Source organism: Cariama cristata, unplaced genomic scaffold (assembly GCF_000690535.1).
Source record: "Cariama cristata isolate BGI_N322 unplaced genomic scaffold, ASM69053v1 scaffold29586, whole genome shotgun sequence".
NCBI classification, from domain to species: Eukaryota; Metazoa; Chordata; class Aves; order Cariamiformes; family Cariamidae; genus Cariama; species Cariama cristata.
In genome coordinates this window covers 2,672-20,401 of record NW_009624310.1, presented here as the reverse complement: position 1 = coordinate 20,401, position 17,730 = coordinate 2,672, and the positions used below count along the sequence as shown (strand labels likewise).

General features: G+C 42.3%; 1 protein-coding gene across 1 annotated transcript in view; it reads right to left on the bottom strand.

The window, feature by feature from the left end:
* Positions 1-17,446, bottom strand: part of GALNS (galactosamine (N-acetyl)-6-sulfatase) — a 42,413-nt gene extending 24,967 nt beyond the window's left edge. The window contains exons 1-9 of the mRNA XM_009703130.1: positions 17,323-17,446; positions 16,018-16,092; positions 14,868-14,970; positions 11,861-12,004; positions 9,872-9,938; positions 9,628-9,755; positions 8,678-8,817; positions 7,359-7,462; positions 1,070-1,206 (exon numbers count right to left, since the gene is read on the bottom strand). Of these exons, the coding sequence (XP_009701432.1) occupies positions 1,070-1,206; positions 7,359-7,462; positions 8,678-8,817; positions 9,628-9,755; positions 9,872-9,938; positions 11,861-12,004; positions 14,868-14,970; positions 16,018-16,092; positions 17,323-17,446 (1,022 nt within the window). The remainder of the gene's footprint in view (positions 1-1,069; positions 1,207-7,358; positions 7,463-8,677; positions 8,818-9,627; positions 9,756-9,871; positions 9,939-11,860; positions 12,005-14,867; positions 14,971-16,017; positions 16,093-17,322) is intronic.
* Positions 17,447-17,730: the final 284 nt, after the last annotated feature.

Here is a 17,730-nt window from a genome sequence, read left to right as displayed (position 1 = left end):
AAAGGGGGGAGAAGAGAAGGAGGGGTAGAGAAAGGGGGGGGGGAGAAGGAGAAAAAAAGGAAAAAAGCCACGCTGTGCTTTGAGTGACTGCTATTGTAACACAAACAGCACCAGTTCCAAGGGGTTGGTGACTGCAATGAAATTCTCTTTCAAAACCACAAAGGAGCTTCACAAACTTTCAGAAGTAAAGACGGGATAAGCTGTGTTTGAGGAACCTGCACCACCTCACATCAGGCACTGGCCGAGCTCTCAGGTAATACTGTAGGCACGTTTCTCGCTTCACTGGCACAAAAGCAATTTTACAGAACAAAGGCTCACATCCATCACAGAAAAGAACTCAAATATGGTTTTGCTGCATATGTTTCCTTGCTATCGCACAGACAAACAATATGTTTGTATTCAGATTTCCCAGGCTGCCAAATTCCTCATCAAAATCACAACTACAAGACCTCTCTTAACCTCCGACCCTTCCAACGAGAGCGCCAAGGACATCTGCTGTCAGATCTTAGTGCCAGTCCCCAACAGCTGACAGCACTCCTCCATGCCCACAGAGATCCCAGGTCTTTAACCCACATCTATTCCTGCAAAAGCATCCCCAGAAAGAGGTCCTTGGGAGGAGGTGGGCTTCCAGATCGTCCACAGAAGCGCAGTCTTTACCTTCAACCTCTCTCAAGCAGGGGCTCTAAAGACCCAGCATACTGTTAGATGTTTTTCCAGTAATAAATAATGTATTCTCCCCTGCCCAGGCTACACTTCTCAGGCTTTTATCTCCCCTATTGCCATATGTTGTTCCAGGGATCCCTGCTAACCCCCTGACTTTTTCATCTGTCCCCAGACTCCATTGTATGGCAACATGCCACATGTCAGGAAATCCCATCTCTGCTTGCTCCATCAGAGAATGAGCACATAACGTAAAGCTCTGGTCCTACCCCACCTCTCTGAGCAGGAACAAAGACGCATCAATTCAGTTTATAAAAATATTTCTGTAAACTTGATTTAAAAAATAACCCCAAATTTGGCATCACTTCAGTTAGGATGCAGGGGTTGGAGCTCTGGGCTCATAACTAACCTGTCAATTAGCTTGCCCTGCAAGATGGCAGGTAAAAGGTCAATGCCGTCAATCTGTCTGTCACCGGGAGGCTGCACTCCCGCCAGGGAGAGGCTGGTGGTGAAGAGATCCATCACGTTGCCCAGCTGATGACTGACCTGAAAAACCAACAGAAACGCATTTGCAAAAAGACCTTCACTAAAAGCCAAAATGAAACAGGCTGGTTTCCACCGAAGCAGAAGTATTGCTTCCTGAACCTCCTTCTCCGCTAAGCATCTCTTGAGAGTATCTCCCTTTACGGTGCTGCAGTCACCAGCAAACCTCCTATTAAAATAATAAAGGAAAGGAGATGATCCATATTTCTCCATTTCCAGGGAGCATTTGCATTTGATTAATTTTTTTCATTTTCCTCTCTTTCTTCTCACTTCTCTCTATGTATCCACTTTACAGGAACATGTTTTCACAGAGTTCAACTTAATTTAGCAAATTCCAAGTCATTTTTGGATTGAAAAATCAGCACTTAAACTAAGAAAAAAAAAAATAGTCCTTGATTCGTTCCCTTTCCAGGTCATCTCTGGAGTCCAGAATAGCCTGAGAGAGTTCCCAGAAAGCACAGGGATAGATGGATAACAACAAAAAGAGCCTGATGACTTCATCTGCAAACCATTTCCAACAATTCAAGAACTGTAAAGTTGTGGTATTTTTAGTATATATTTTAATAAGGGAGAAAAACATCTGGTTTTGGCTCCAATGGAGACGTGCAAGCTTCTCCCTCCTCTCCCCCCCGCTCCAGGCCTTTAACTGGAAGCCATACTTATCTCTCTGGTCTTAATTATTTATATTTTAAAAACCTAAAAAGTCTGTTCTGACCGATTCTTTCTGATTCTTTGCTCCCACCCTCTTGTGGTATGCTGCAGTTATCTGTTGTAGGATGTTTAATTAGCTAGTGACACGCTAAATTACAGCAGATACATTCAAGTCAGGAGCAAGACTGTTTTGCACCAGGATGCACCAGCACAAGATGCAACACGAAAAGAGCCTTTTCAGCCGTACCACTTGTTTGGCAACAAGAACCCAGCTGATATAAGCCCACATCTGTACATACAGAAGGACTTTCTGACTGAAATCCAAGTCCTAGCAGTAGCCTTGCGAACGTCAGTGTGAACTTTACAACGCTGGGACTATCAAAGACTTTTTGTCTCCGAATCCTCTTTCTACTCACAAGCAGAGCCCCAGCCTGTAAGCTGACATGAATTATTTAAATACAACAACAAATGATAACACGATAAATGAATTTTTGTGAGATGCTGGCTCTAGAGAAAAAAGCTAAAGGGAAAATGCTATTTTTGCTGGGACACTAAGCCTTTTATTAAGAGACTGGGCTGAAAAAAGTGAACACAAAGGAAGAATTAACAACTTTTTCTTAAAAAAAAGAAACTGGAGAAAGCATCATGCAGAGGACTAATTACAAGTTTAACATTACAATGTTACATTACTTGATTAGAGTAATTTCAATTTTAATGGCTTTCACTCATCAAAAGGTGTTGGCAGGAACATATAATATTAAAGCTGCATGCAAGAATACTTCCACAGCTCTTCAGAAGAGATCAAAGTGCAAAGCTCTAGGCACAAGAGGAAGCCTGACCATGGAAATCCTTGCCCAGGAAAGCAGTTGGATCAGTTGACCAAGATCAATAGGTCTTGCAGAAGGTCTCAGGCATTTGAGGTTAAGCCTTATTCACGGACATAGGTGCAGCAGGCAGCCTGAAAGAGGTCGCGCCCAGCCTGTCCTTGTAGACAGTGACAAATAGAGATGAGCCCACAAATCCCTCACAAAAAGCAGACGTATACATGAAATTCCCTCTCTGCATGGAGAAGAGGATGGGGATCTTCTGATACACAGTTGTGGAGAAGGAAACGGAACCGAGCCCTCCGATGGGGTAACCCTGCTTCCCTGCTCTCCCCAGGGCCATTTGGCAAACGTGGACCGCGGGGGAGAACCAAAGCTGGCTGTGTCGTCCATGGGATTAGCTGTGGGACAGCGCTGCGTGCTCCTTGGACTGTCCCCTTGCACAGGCTCTTCTTTGGTCTTGCGTGTGCACTCAGAAAGGCCTGACATGTTAAAAAACAGTGTATCAAACCCAAAAAACCCACTGCTTACAGAGCTGGACAGCTTCATGAGCCACTGGTGCTGGGAACGCTGCACTCCCTCTGAAGTCAAAGGGGATTACAAGCAGTCAGCATCTCAGCAAAGATGCTCAGTCCCTCGTAGGCTCATCTGCCAGCTAATTTACCCCGAGGATGCCTTAGGAGAGCTGCGGGGTCAGCAGAACACCATATGCAGAGCTCAGAGTCTAATAAAGAGGAGATCTGGCACACGCCTGCTCCCTGACAACTGCTACGTCAGGAGCAGGCGGGCAAACTGGTGTCTGAGTCTTTTTGTAATTAGACCTCTCACAATTTATAAGGCAAATCCAAAAGTCACTTTTAGTCTTGTCGCTCCATTCCCTCACCTCAATCTTTTGATAAGAGGCAGCAAGAGGCAATCGCTGACCTGAAACTCGTGCCTCTAATATCACCTAATTTACGCATCCCGTTGTGTCAATCCTGTGGGGCCACCGTGGTCTTCTTGTACTGGCCCTTATTAACCATAACCAGATGTAGATGACTCTCTTTAATCATCCAATTACGTTTCTGGTCTCAGACAACATTTTTCCGTGAAGCAGAGAAAACTTCTTAAGGAAATTAAATGCCCATGCCACAGCCACTTGGATTTATCTGCGCTCTGCAGCACCACATTGAAGAAGGAGGGGGGGAAAAAAGGTTAATATTTATATAAAACTTTGAAGTATTTTCAGAGAAAAATAAAAAAATTACCATTTTCTCCTGTCAACAGTGCTCTTTCATTCTAGTTGCCTTTCCCATTTTTTTTTTTTTTTAAGAAAAGAAAAAGAAAAACCCAGAGAGGGCAACAGCCCAGAGAAAATAAATAATATATAAAAAAGAGTGAGATCAGATATTGCTCGTATCAGTGAGAAACAGCCGGTATTACGCACGTAAGAACGGATTTTTCCCCCCCTCCTTCCCCCCCTTCTTTTTAATAAACTCTCAGTATACACATAACGTCTTTAAGAAAATGAAATCCTTTCGCTGTGGGCCACGACGCTAGAAGAAATAGTCACCACTGCTGTTATCAGTGCTTTCAAGCTTTAACTCTGAATCAAAGGCAACAATTAATAAAGTCGCCCCCGCCAGGAATGGAAAGGAGGAAAGCTAAATATTTGAAACTGGGTGAACAAATGTCAGGGTGTTTTTAAATAAAATCCTTTTACAGTTATCACAGCGAGCAGACCTGATATCCCTGTCTAATTCAATTTCAATTTGCGCCCCATGGGAGATAGTGAAGAAAAGGTTGCAATGCTGTCTTTGGGTTGATATGTTCTTTTCTCCTTCAGGAAGCAGGCACGAGAGAGGAAGGGGAGGAGGGTGAGGGAAGAGAGGAGGAGGATTCAAATACCAACAGAATATGATTCTTTTTTCCAGCTGGATCCTTCCAGAAGGCAGATGTGATGTGGGGAATGTTGAAATGCTGATTTGTTGTGAATTCACCTGGAAAACGTATCTGAGGAAGAAACTGCGGAAAGGCTGTTTGTGTGTGAATAAATATTCCTGATGGGGGACCAGAATTAACTGAATGTTGACGCCAAGAGCAACACACACTCCCGAGGCTTCTCTCTCCCCCAGAAAACCACAAAGCAGCCAACTGCACCGATTATCGTAACCTCTATCGATATCCTGTCAAGTGTTCACAATCCTGTCACCTAACTTCTTTTGTTTAAATAAAAAGGTACTCTTTTATTTAAGCAAACAAATGTACTCTCTAACAGAAACAAAACCCCCCAACCCTCTATTATCAATAAGATTATTAATAAACTGCCAGATCCCATCAGCGGAATGAGCCTTCCACCAGTAACTGGATTTCACTCGCCAGAGACACAAGCCCTCTTTTTCTGGCTGCAGTTGTGCCAGCTGAAATGGTCGCTGGCCCTCAGCCTGCTCCTCCAAACGTCCACAGCTGGAAAGGAACAACCATTGCACTGGGAGCAAGCCCAGCGCAGGAAGGAAGAGTTGACCCTTCAGCTTTGTGCTTGGCACTCCTGAGAAATTTTTTGCTCCCGCCCTGGTTCAGGGCTCCCAAGCTTTTGTTTCCTTCAACTCTTTTGAAAAGAAAGAGCAATGAGAGACTTTGAAGCAGTTTTCCCACATTGTACAGCTACTTGGACTACACAGGACTCAGGCTGACTAGCTTAAACTCGCAGTCACGAAGATGCTGAGGCTACAGACTCTGTAAGAGACAGAAAAGCCAAAACTGTGCTAGCAAACACGTGTGTCTTCACTTACTATGTCAGTGAAAGAAGCAATTATGAAGCGACAACTATAGGTGCCCTACAGGCTAACGTAGCGTGAGCTATATTACACAGAAGCAATGCCAAACCTCTCACCTGCGGTCAGTGGTGCTGTGGGTACCAGTGCTGGAGCCTCAATGGCAAGAATACAAGCAGAAAAGACATGTGAGTAGCTATCACATATTTACTTAGCAGTAGCATCATATGGGGGTCTAACTCAAAGCAAGGCAGCACATCCCGGGGACAGAGTTCAGAACAGGCTTCTCAAGGTACCCGCGTGGAGTCCAAGAAGACATCTGGGAATGTAACACCTGCATGTCCAGCCCCTGATCAGGCAGCATCGTGAACTGGAGCCCAGGATAGGAAGGATTTAAAGTTAAGCACATGCTTAAGTGCCAAGGATGATATCAGCAGTGGTGGAGGAGGGGATTTTCGGGCGCATACCTGCCCCGATAAGCCTTAAGCACACTCGCCAGCTTGCTGAGCATGCATGGGCTCGTGACAGTACAGCGTCGGTCAGTCCACCCACCTATGCAAACACGTTAACTCTGCACAGAAACGACTCTTCACAGGAATTCAAACACAGCAGCTCCAGCTGTGGCCTCAAGCAGGAAGCCATGTGTCACACCAGGCTACCGAGAATGTTTTGCACCACATAAAGCTTCACCGCTGCACTACATGCAAAAGACTACCTGTGACAGGGGTACCAGCCAGTTACAACTAGAAAATAAGCAGGCACAATGATTTCTCTACTCATGTTCTTAATTATCTTCAGAGTTACTACAATGGAAAGAATTTTTAAATTCGGTATTTACTTGTCCCCATTTATAATGCATGTTTACTTTTAGCACATTATTCAGTTTGGACATGGAAAACAAAACAGTCAGCTTCAGTCTCATGTTCTCGTATGCTAGCCCAAGGCTGTTGTACTTGGCTTGTAAAGGCTGTATGGAAATGTTTAAATTTAAACAAAAAGACTGCTTTCATTTCAAATTAAAAAAATAATAAAACATCCCTAGTAGGTTTTGTGAACTCTTTTAAAAATGATGAAACCAAACTACCCTCCTGCCCTCAGCTGCAGATCTAAGCTATCTGATGGCTTCCTCCTAATTGTAAACAATAAATTACCATTATCCTGACTCAATTAAACCACTGAAAAGGAATGCAACTTAGAAAAATGTTTTATTTATGAATAGCTTGCAGTCTTAAGCACAGTGCCCAGTTAATGAAGTATCACTTTCTTCAAGGATAAGAGATGCTCACAAAGGGGAGAGAATCTGTATTATTTACTGTGAACCCTGCCTGCAGAAGAATTGATTGCATCCTTCTTTAATGAGAACTGGGACAAGAGAGGCTGGTAGTGCCACTGGAGGGTTATTTTGAAGTGATCATATCTGAATTTGCGTACAGGCAGGAAAGAGCAATAGTCTGGTATCTAGACCTCCCCGAGTGGAGCTCTTAGCAAACAGCAAAGCGAGAGCCATGAGGGTCAAATCACTTCAGGGCACAGAGCGTGTGTGTGGGCAACACACTCCTGCTCTAGACTGGAACACACATTAGGAATGCATCTTTATACTCCAATTTGTTCAAACACATAACCCTCTGAAAATACTGTGGCCCAAAAGAGTAAAGGGTTTAAACACAGCAGGAAGACAAAAAGACCAGACCGCTCGGTGCCCACAGAAGTGTTGATCATAGACACTCTAGATGCAAATTTGCAATAATGAACAAGAATGGCATCATTCTCTTGGGGCAGCATTCAGCTCCTTATTTAGACAAGCGTCCGGACTGACCCGTTGGGCATGTTAAAAGTCTGAACCAAAGCCCACTGAACCCAGCAAGGGCCACTCCATTCATTTCAGTCCACTTCAGACTGATCAGAATTGCTAAAAGCAGATACTCACCCCTCCTGCAGGTATATGTCCGGGCCACCAAGCAATAGCTGGCTCTCTCATGCCACCTTCAAAGGTGGTTTGTTTGCCACAAAGAAAACGACCATTACTTCCTCCTAGAGAGAGAAAAGAAGCCATAAAAACCACGATATGCCAATATCATATTTCAAAGGGACACTGTCAACTAGGAAATTTTTAGGCTAGTTTTAAATGAATTTTCATTTCTGCATGAATGCTTCTTCAAATAACATGTCCAGAGCTGTTTTGGGGCTTGGTTTTTTTTTGTTGTTGTTGTTTTGTTTGTTTGCTGGGTTGGGTTTTTTTAAAATAGCCATTTGTGATGAAATTTTAGGAGTATCTTTTCAACACAGGGAGAAAGTGAGTTAAACACAACTTGCTATCAACCAAAAAAAGGAGAAAACCCAAAACCCAAACAAACAGAAAATACTTTGCTGGCATTTTCCTTCCCTTTAAGGATGTCAATTGCTGTTTGTAACTAAAGGAAATCTGACACTTTCCGGCAGAAATAGTATTTTTTTCAAAATCCTTTTAAAGTACCAGAGCAGCATGAGATGCAGATACAAGAGTGAGAAGAAGAACCATGCATTCCCTGAACGTACACTCTCAGAGATAGTGAGGGCTTTGCAGGAATGTCTGGGGTTTTAACCCAACCTTGTAGCTAAGCTTGCTGAGGAACAAACAGGGAGGTCTCATGACTGATTCCAGGTCACACAAAGTCAAACACAGTGGTTCAGCTGAAATCAGAACTCAGGATACTCCCTGCTCTGTGGTCCAATGACCACAAGACAGCCTGCCTCCAAATAGCAGACAGCGCGTTAGAAAATCAATTTGCAATGACTCTGAGAGAAACAATCATTTAAACCAAAGAAAACTTGTGAAGTGACAAAAATACTTTTTCTTCTTGATATTTTTCATGAGAGGACAGATTCTTGAACTCTCTGTAGTTACTCAGAAAGCTCAAATACGCGTTTGGCAGATGGAGAGTAAACACCCTACTAAGTTATTGTGCCTAGTCCTAAATAAATCAAAAAGTATTCACTCCCTGAGAGTGGAACAGAAAGTGGAAATGCACACAGGTGAACAGCCACACCGGGTTAGGCCAAAAGTCCATTTAGCCAAGGATACCTCCTCCAAAGGTGAGCACAAGTAATGAATATAAGCTAACTCTAAACATAAATGCTCTGCATTTTGAGGCTTCTCCTAACTGCATAAAGGAAAACCCCAGGTACAGGTCTCTTCTCCCTCCCAGATATAAAGATTTAAGCCTTGATTTCACAACCCCAGCCCAGGTTTGTTCATCTGAGACTCACCTTGTTTAGGAGCTGAAATGAGAGCAGCCCCATTATCAGAGGTGAAAAACACAAAAGTGTTCTCACTGATACCCAGCTTCTGAAGATGTTTTAGGATTTTTCCAATGCTATCATCAATTTCTCGCACAGCATCCCCATATCTGAGGTAAAAATAGATGCAAAGCATTAAAGGCAGCAAAAGAGGAAAAGTGTCACACAGCCTAACACATTGCAATCAGCCACAATGCTTTTAGTGGACATAATTTATACCTGTGCTGCAGAAATAGTCCTCTTACGCATCAGGTAACTATAATAAAGTTTTCCACTGTCACTACAAAACTTGCGTCTCTTACCTGCAGAGAGCAACCTCTCTTGGGTATTAAGAGTCAGAATTTGTTCAGATGTGAGCCACTCTTGGACAGAGACCAGCAACTGATAGAAATTTAGCTATAAAGTTCTCCAATATAGGCAAAGCCACTTTGCCATAGACTTGAAGCTAATAACATAGTTTTGCGTATGGATGCTGGTTTGAAACTGCACTCTCAGAAGCAAGGCTCACAGCATCTACAGAGCTCTTCGCCTCCTGCATACTGCATTTTTCATGCATGCTTTTCTACTTGCTGGTCTGATTTACAGGCTTTTAAAACAGGCACTAATCATACAAAAGCCTTCCAAAAAATCATCTGTGCCACATACAGCACTTCATTACTCACACAACTGGCAAAGGAGCTTAGACTCCCCCTTCTCCCCCATTTCAGTCACACGATCTTCATTTCAGATTACAGCAAAATTATTAAAGAACAATTCAAGCAAAGTCCTCACTAACTAATGTATTTCAGCACACACACACACTTTTGAGAAATGATCTATATACTTGGATCTAATAAACATTGCTTCAGTTTTCTGTTTCTGCAGCACGAGGTATTAATTAAAAAAAACCCAAAACCAACACTCCCGAAAACCAGACTTACAGTCCTCTCTGACTAGTGCCCAGGAACTGTTTGGAGGCATAAACAGGAGCGTGGGTAGCATCAATTGCCCAGTATAAAAAGAATGGCTGCTGGCTGGCCTGCTGCTTGCTAATAAAATCGAGAGCTTCCTGTAAACAACAAGAAAAATGAATTTAACAGAATCATTCTCTGCCATCTAACTCTCTCCAAAAAAAGAAGCATAAAGTCACTGTGACTCAGAAACCAGTATTAAAATAGACAGTACCTGCAGGTAGATCTGGGTCAAGTTGGCTTCACCTGTCTTCAGATCAATTTTGAAATCTTCATAATATCTTAAGATAAAATGAATCAGAGAGAAAAAAAAAACCCAAAACTAAGGAATATACAACATAAAAAGGCTTCCTCCCAACCCTCTTTATTTACTGTTTAAGTAGGTGACAAATAGGTCACAGTTGCTACTCAGCAAACTCTCTTCAGATATTCAAACAAATGTCACCATATTTTTTCTTACGGGAGAAAGCAGTGAAACAGCTAGATCCAAATTAACGACGACTGCAAGTTTTGGGCAAACCTGAGCCACCAACCTTTCACTGTTAAGCTACTAGAATAGGGGTAGTATGCTTAAAGATCTCATGCCTGCTAGTCCTTCAGTAGAGAGCTGTTTGAAGTGTGAATAAAATTTTCAGAAGTACACAACAACTTCCAGTGAGCCAGAGCAATCCTGGAATCAGAATTTGGGCTGCTTTGAAAACGTTATGTTAGAAGTATGTTTAGACACCAATAAAGCAAAGAAGGGCAGGGGGCAATCCTCAGGAGAATAACAGCAAGTGAAACAAGATGATGCCAGACTCAAAAGTGAATGGACAAGAATGGCACAAACTGCAGACTGGGAGCACAGAATGGTGTTATGCAAACAGACAAAAGGTTATTACAAACAGGAAGAGAAGGAATAAAGAGGTCTTTCAGTACAGAATGGAACCAGCTTCCAAGAGAAGTGGTGGAGTGAAATCAGCACAGGAAGCCTTTAGGGCAGAACGGGATAAGCAAACATCTCTGGGAGGGAGGTACTCTAGAGCAGTCACATCCCTAGATGGTCCACATGCAACTTGAAGGTTGGCCTTGGTACTCAGACCTTTATTAATCCTCAGAATCAAACATCTAGCTTCATATTTAACAAGTTTCAACTTTAAATTTATATGGTAAGGTAGAGACAAGGAAGACAGGATCCTACAAAAATTGGTTTAGGAGTTTAGAATAAAGTTTAGTAGTCAACTACCATGCCTCGTCTCTGAGGGACATCAATACCACAGAAGTAGGTCTGTACTGTCTCAGCTTTAACTGGAAAAGTCAGAGTGCCACAGTCACAACTTAGAAGCTGCAGGCACTGCCCAGGCAACAGTGCTGCCAGCACCGCCTTCAAAACCTCTCCTTCCCCCAGGAAGGATTATCCTTGCTTCCTCTCCTAGATGTGAAATTCACATACCTCTTGATGGTTAATCTATACCTTCCTGTTTCTGTCTGCCTTGTGCGTTTTCCCACAAGGCTTTCCCTTAATTCTGTCTTAGCTCCAATGGAAACCACCACCCAGGCCTTGTAAGGCTGGACATTGGCCATCCCCAGACTAGAGGGAAAGTCCTGTTCAAAAGTATGAGGGCAAAACAAGAGACGAGATTCTGGCACGGGATGTTGCAGAGTTCAGAAATACGAATGGGCTTAGAAAAAGAGACAAGACTAGTTCATGGAAGTTAAGTCAGTGGCTATTCAAGATCTGGACACAACCTTCAGTTTAGGAAGGTGGACAACCACAGAAGAGAGGGACCATTCCACGTATCTGTTTGCTTATACGCTTTCTATAGGCAGTCACAACCAGTGGTCATCGGAGAGTATAATGGATTAAATGGGCCGTGGGCCTGACCCAGAGGGCTGTCCATGTGTTTCATTACTTTTTACAAGCATCTTTTCTGTACTGGCCTACTGCCAAACTGTAGGATATTCAGGGCACTCTGTAGTAAGCATCTCAGGTCATGTATGAGGCAGGATATTCCCAATGCTTGACATGCTATAAAAGTCCTCTGCATGGGGTGAAGTACCTGTACGCCACTGCCTATCTGTAACTCTGATTGTGAAGCAGCTGCGTTTTTGCCAACCCCTTTTCACTGAAATGGGTTTGCTACGCTAGCAGTTATCTTCCAGCACTGTAATGTCAGCAGGGAAAGCAAAGAAAATAACATTACCAGGCAAGTAGCTGAATTACCTGCCAATCATTTCCCAGTCCCTATACACAGGGATATTGGGGAGTGCTCTGTTATCAAAAGGTCCAAAATGGCAGTTTGGGGATCCAAACCATTCATCAAACCCATGCTTCAGGGGGTGGAACTGGGGCCTGTGACCCAGATGCCTAGGAACAAAAGAAATGGATGAGTTAAAATTCTGCTGCAAAGAAGAAAATAACAACCTCATCAGAATGGCATGCAAGAAAACAATCCTTGCCTAAGAAGAAAAAACGTGAAGCATTTCAATGAAATAAATGACTGCAGAGCATTGTCTTTGTCTTTCTCGTTGCAAGAGCATCCATGCGGACTCCAGTGCTTACATACATCCCATTCTAGTCTACTGTCCAATCTTTGTTTTCCATTATTTCCTTCCATTGGTGTCTTCTCTCATGCTGTCTCAGTGATCTGCACTGAGGGACTACACTGCCCAAAGTCACGGTGAAGACGCACATAATGTTTTACTTAAGGATTCTGATCTATGACAAGTCACTTTTATACCACTAGGTTGTAAAAACACAAGGCAAAGCTCATGAAATGTACCATTATATCTGCACCTCCTTTATGGAGTATTCATGCTGCCAAAATGGTACAGAGAGACCTGAATGTAAATGACAATGAGTTCTTCAGGTGCACATGTGAACATAAAACACGTTTAGCTACTCCTGATGACAGCTCCATTCTATTATGCAGCTTGGAAATCCTCCATCCTTAACTTCAAGATGAAGCTCCTCTCTAATCTCCAACTTCTATACTGCAAATTCTACACTTCCTTCATTTACACCATCTTGAAGATACAGAATGCCCATCCTCTACCAGCCTCTAAAGGAGATCTTTGTAGCTTAATGTTTATTTAATCATTCCAGCTCCCACTCACAAGCCTGCATCTGCAACCTGTCTGTTTTGTGCCATCACCCTCTCCACACTTTCTGAACATAAGGGGCACAAAATGCATTACCTGAAGTAAAATGATCCCTGGTGTTACTCTGAGCTCTTCCAAAATCAGTTATAACAGAAAATAATCATCATTCCAGCTACGATCATATCTTGGTGATGCAACTAAAACTGCAAGTCTGACCTGCAGGATTCTACTCTTTTCTCATTTATATACATGATAATACAAAGCTATTCCTGGCTGCTTCTACAACAGGGGACATGAAAAAATATTTTATTCTAAGAATGTCCTAAGAGAACTTACAGAGGAAGAGACTTGAAAAAGGTATCAAACAATTACTGAGATGCAGATTATTCTCTCCCTCTCACAACACAAGAAATAGAGAGATATTTAATGAAATGCAACAAATTCTAAAACGGTCATGGAAAATACTTGACTTGCAAACATATAATTAAACCGCAGAACTTGCTGTCACAGGACACTGAAAAGTTTTTAGAAGGGATGTTGAAAGGATATAAAAATCTTCTGCTGGAAAACTTAAAAATCTTTAGAAGCCTAAAATTCTATGCATGGCTAGGATGAGACTCCAATTTAACTACTGTACTTTGCATTTCTTTACACCTTTCTAGGAAGCAGGTGGTGTGCACAAACGATAGAGACTACTGCTGTACACCGTCGCTCCCTAGTCATGTCCAGGATAACAATTCTTGGGTGCACGACGATAGTGCATGGCACATTCATATTTAGACTGCCACTTGCTAACAGCTGCAGGTCCTTCCAGATTTGCTGTTTTCCAAATAACTGCCTGGAACCAATCTGTATTTGCGTTGTTTATATCTTTTCCCTGGGTGTATGAATTTACATTTATTAGCACTGAACTGCATCTTATTGCCTTCAGCCCACTGATCCGATTCTTCATGGCCACTCTGCTGTTTGGATTTGTGGTAATAAATAATTCACTGTCTTAGGTTAGTTTGCTTTCTTTCCAATTTCAGCGGCACTCGTGAATCTGACCACAATTCAAACTCACTCTTCTCTAACTTGTTAACAAAACTGTCAAATAAATTGTATCCCATTAGTTTGCTAAACAGTACCCCCCCCCCAGTACTGCTCCTGTCTGAAGTCTCTTCATTAACAATTACTCCGTTAACCAAGCAGTACTCCTCTGGTGTCTATGTAGTTTTGAAGTTGCTATTTATGCACTTATTTATTACAGCACCGTTCCAAACTGTGAATCAACTGTTCAGAGATCCCCAGACCCCATGGGATTCCATTACAGCCCACAAGCACATTTGAAATTCAAATGTTACAAATGCAGCAGTTTCAGCTATTACACCGGTAATTCCACCATGCTTGTTTGATTTGAATATCTTTCAGGCTTTTCCCTTCCGATTCTTCACAGACATCACAAAACACTGGGTTTTAGAAACTCTTCTGTATCCTCTACAAAGATTATACTGTAGTTCCATGAAAGTCCATCAAGTCAAAGGACAATATTCAAAGTATTGGATCAGCCCTCTAGGTCTTTTAAAACACCTGGTATCAACCATGCCGATCAAGCCTATTCTCAACCACCCTGACCTTCCACACTTGAAGAACAATCTTCAGTGTGGCCCTGGAGATGTCTGCATCTCTATTTCTACACCACACACTTCTACCCCCCAAAAAATAAGCTTTCGCAATTTAGTCTACTCCATCAACAAAAAACCCAACATATAGCAGGGGCCAAAGACAAAAACCACATAAGAGCTCAAGGCGAGTTCCAACAGAACATCTTGGTGTTTTTTGATTAAATTAAGTAGCGCGATACATGGATGAAAGCACAAGGAGTTGAAGGGTTTACAAATACATACACATAAAAACCCCTTCAACTCTTTGTGCTAAGATACATGTATGTACTTGTAATGATAACATTCAATTCAGAAACTGATCACAGCAGGGGGGAAGATCCACCACAGATTTCAAAAGTTGGATATCTGAGCTTCAAAACGGTTTGGTTTTTTTTTCCCTGCAGTTCTGGTTTTTCTGCTGCTCCTTCACAATACATACACACGCATACGGAAATCTCAAAGCAAGAGATCTTAAAATAAGTTTACCATTTGCCAATGATCTTATTGATGTAGCCAGCTTTCTTCAGCAACTCTGGAAGCAGTAATTCAGAATCTGGGATTCCTCCTACTATATCCTGTGGTGTGTATGCTGTGTAAAACAAACAAAAAAATCTTTCCAACTCTTCAAATATTAGAGCAAACAGCTCTTGGCTATCCATCATTAGAAGCACTGTTACTGGATTGGAAAGAGCAAGTAGTTTGAAGTCCCAGTAATATCACTCCTTGGAAGTCCTCCCAGGCCACGAGATAAAGAGAACAAACTGATTTAGAGAGATCAAAGGGACATCTCCACCCACTTGCACACTGTGACCAATAATAAAGTGGGCTGCCATCACAGAATGAAGGCGAGACCCTTGAAAGGGGAGGTCATAAAGAAAGCAAGTCCTTTTGGTGTGCATTGGAGTTGCCTTCACTCTTGCAAATTTGCTTCATAATTTCTAAAATGAATGCATTTTTTTTCCTAAATCAAATGATCGATAAACTTGCTCAGGCTGCAAGAAATTATATGTCTCTCTCAGTCCACAGTTCTCTGGCCCTTGAGAATCTAAGGGATGACTTTGGTTAGGATGGAGATAGCTAAGCACGCTTGCTGATACACAGCGTGAATCAGTACGTAGCTGCTGATTCTTGCCCAAGCATGTGGCATCTGTCACACTGGAACCAGTCACAGGAACCAAAATCAACCCAGGGACATTATGAACTGGTGATCTTCCCCAGAAGCACCACAGGCAGAACAGTGCTATAAAACCGCCAAGGCTGAAACAGTTAGAAAATTAGCTGCTGAATAAAACTGTAAGCAGCTTGTTCTTTACTCCGGGTGTTAACATAGACCCCGCGTGACTTTCCTTCACCAAACACCAATTAGACTGCCCAGAGGAAATGCTTCCCAGCTAGCAGAAGCAAATGGATCAACCAGCCTTGTTTATGTCTCTTAATTTTAGGAGGTTTTCTGCTTGATGAAGAGGAAGCAATAAATTTCACGCTTATTACCAGCAGTTAACATGGTAATCTTTTCGTGCCACTCTGGAAGATCCATAGGGGAAGATCACCGAGCCAAGCCTTTGTTCAAAGCAAAACCTCCTACAAAGCACAGAGGGAAATCAAGAGGAAAGCAAATCAGGAATGAAGCCCATACCGTTTCTGGCATGTGCATTCGTGGTGTAAAAACCATTCCTGACTGGGAGACGGCCCGTCAACAGTGCTGCCCTTGCTGCAAATAACAAAAACCATTTTATTTTACATGTATTCTCTGCTTAATTTTACTATTAGTGTATTGGGGCTGAGGCCAGCACACTGACTGAAGCATGTCAGCGTCCTTTTGCCGCAGCCAGCTACTAAGATCACTCACATTAGAACAGGCAGTAATTCCCCCTCCAGTGAGCCATGGAGATAGCCAGGCTCTGATATGACACCATTTGAGTTATTCTGGGACAAACCCAACTGAAATTTGGCCCCTTTATTAAATTACCCACTGCTGAAGAGTAATTACTTTCAATAGTCAATGTTGCAGCCCTTCTATCTCAGTAAATATAAAAGGTATACCTGACATAGATATTGAAAAGGAAATCGTAACACAAAGTGATTACATGCTTAAGGCTAACTTTTCAAGCTTGCCTCACCAAAAGTCACATAATAATGAAGAAAGAGCTGTCCAGCTTTGACAATAAAAGTCAGGTCTTGACTGCAGGGAACATTTAAACAGATGTTTAACTTTAAGCGTATGCAGTACCATCGCTGGACTTAGCAGGACTTCAGCATATTTTAAATGCCTTTTCTGAGCAAGGACGTCATCAGCACACTGACAAATTATATCCTAAATGAAAGCCCAAATAAAAAGCCCCTGTTCTTCATTTTTGTTTCAATTCTTGGCTGCCAATTAGGTTTGAGGAAAAAAGAAAGAATAAAACCACCTCACCCCACAGAAAAAACAATAAGGATAAAAATATCTGCATCTCCCAGCCCCAAACGTTTCTTTTATCTCTTGTCCCTTCCCCAAGAACCTTGCAAGCCACCAGGGTTAAAAACAGGACACAACCTGCTGTCTTTCCTTGCATGAAAGTCTCACCAAAGCCAACAGAATCAGACAAACTATGTACAGCAAGAATTTAGATACTGCTTTGTCTGTTTATACCAAAACAAGAAAGACAAAAAAATGCAATGACTAGGTCTAGAATACTAAACCATAATGTTGTAAAAAATCCTTTAGCTGGACTGATTTGATCTCTAAAACAGTGCTTTGTATGAACACAAGATTGTAGGTTTTCCAATGAAAACATAAATAAAAAGGGAGCAAAATGCAAGATCAAAGCACCAAATCCAAACTCTGCCCTGAGGGTAATCACTGGTTTGGTTGCTAGTTCATGTCAGATGCTGGCAAACGTCCCAATCTTCTCAGAAGGTGGCATGCTTATGTGCTAGTTTAAAACTCAAGTTTACTTACACGGAGAACAGAGGGGGTTGGCAGTATAAAAATCCAGGAAAAGCATCCCTTCCGAAGCCATCTGGTCTAAGTTAGGAGTTTCCTTAGAAGGCTCTCCGAAAGCTCCCAAATCACCCCAACCCATCTGTAAAAAGAACACATGAAAAGATGTAAAAGTACTTTTACTCTTCCACAATGACAATCCTTCTGGGCCCACATAACACTTTTATCGTATCGCTTCATTTCTAAATCTTTATAGTGCTCATCTCCCTACTTAGGGGGTACTTCACAAACATGGTAAAAACGAACTTCCCCAACCCTGTGAAGCAGGGAACTATTACACTTTTCGCTGGTGAATGGGAAACTGAGGCACACATGAGATTAAATGACTTGCTAACGGGCATTAAAACACTTGTAGCAGAACTGGGT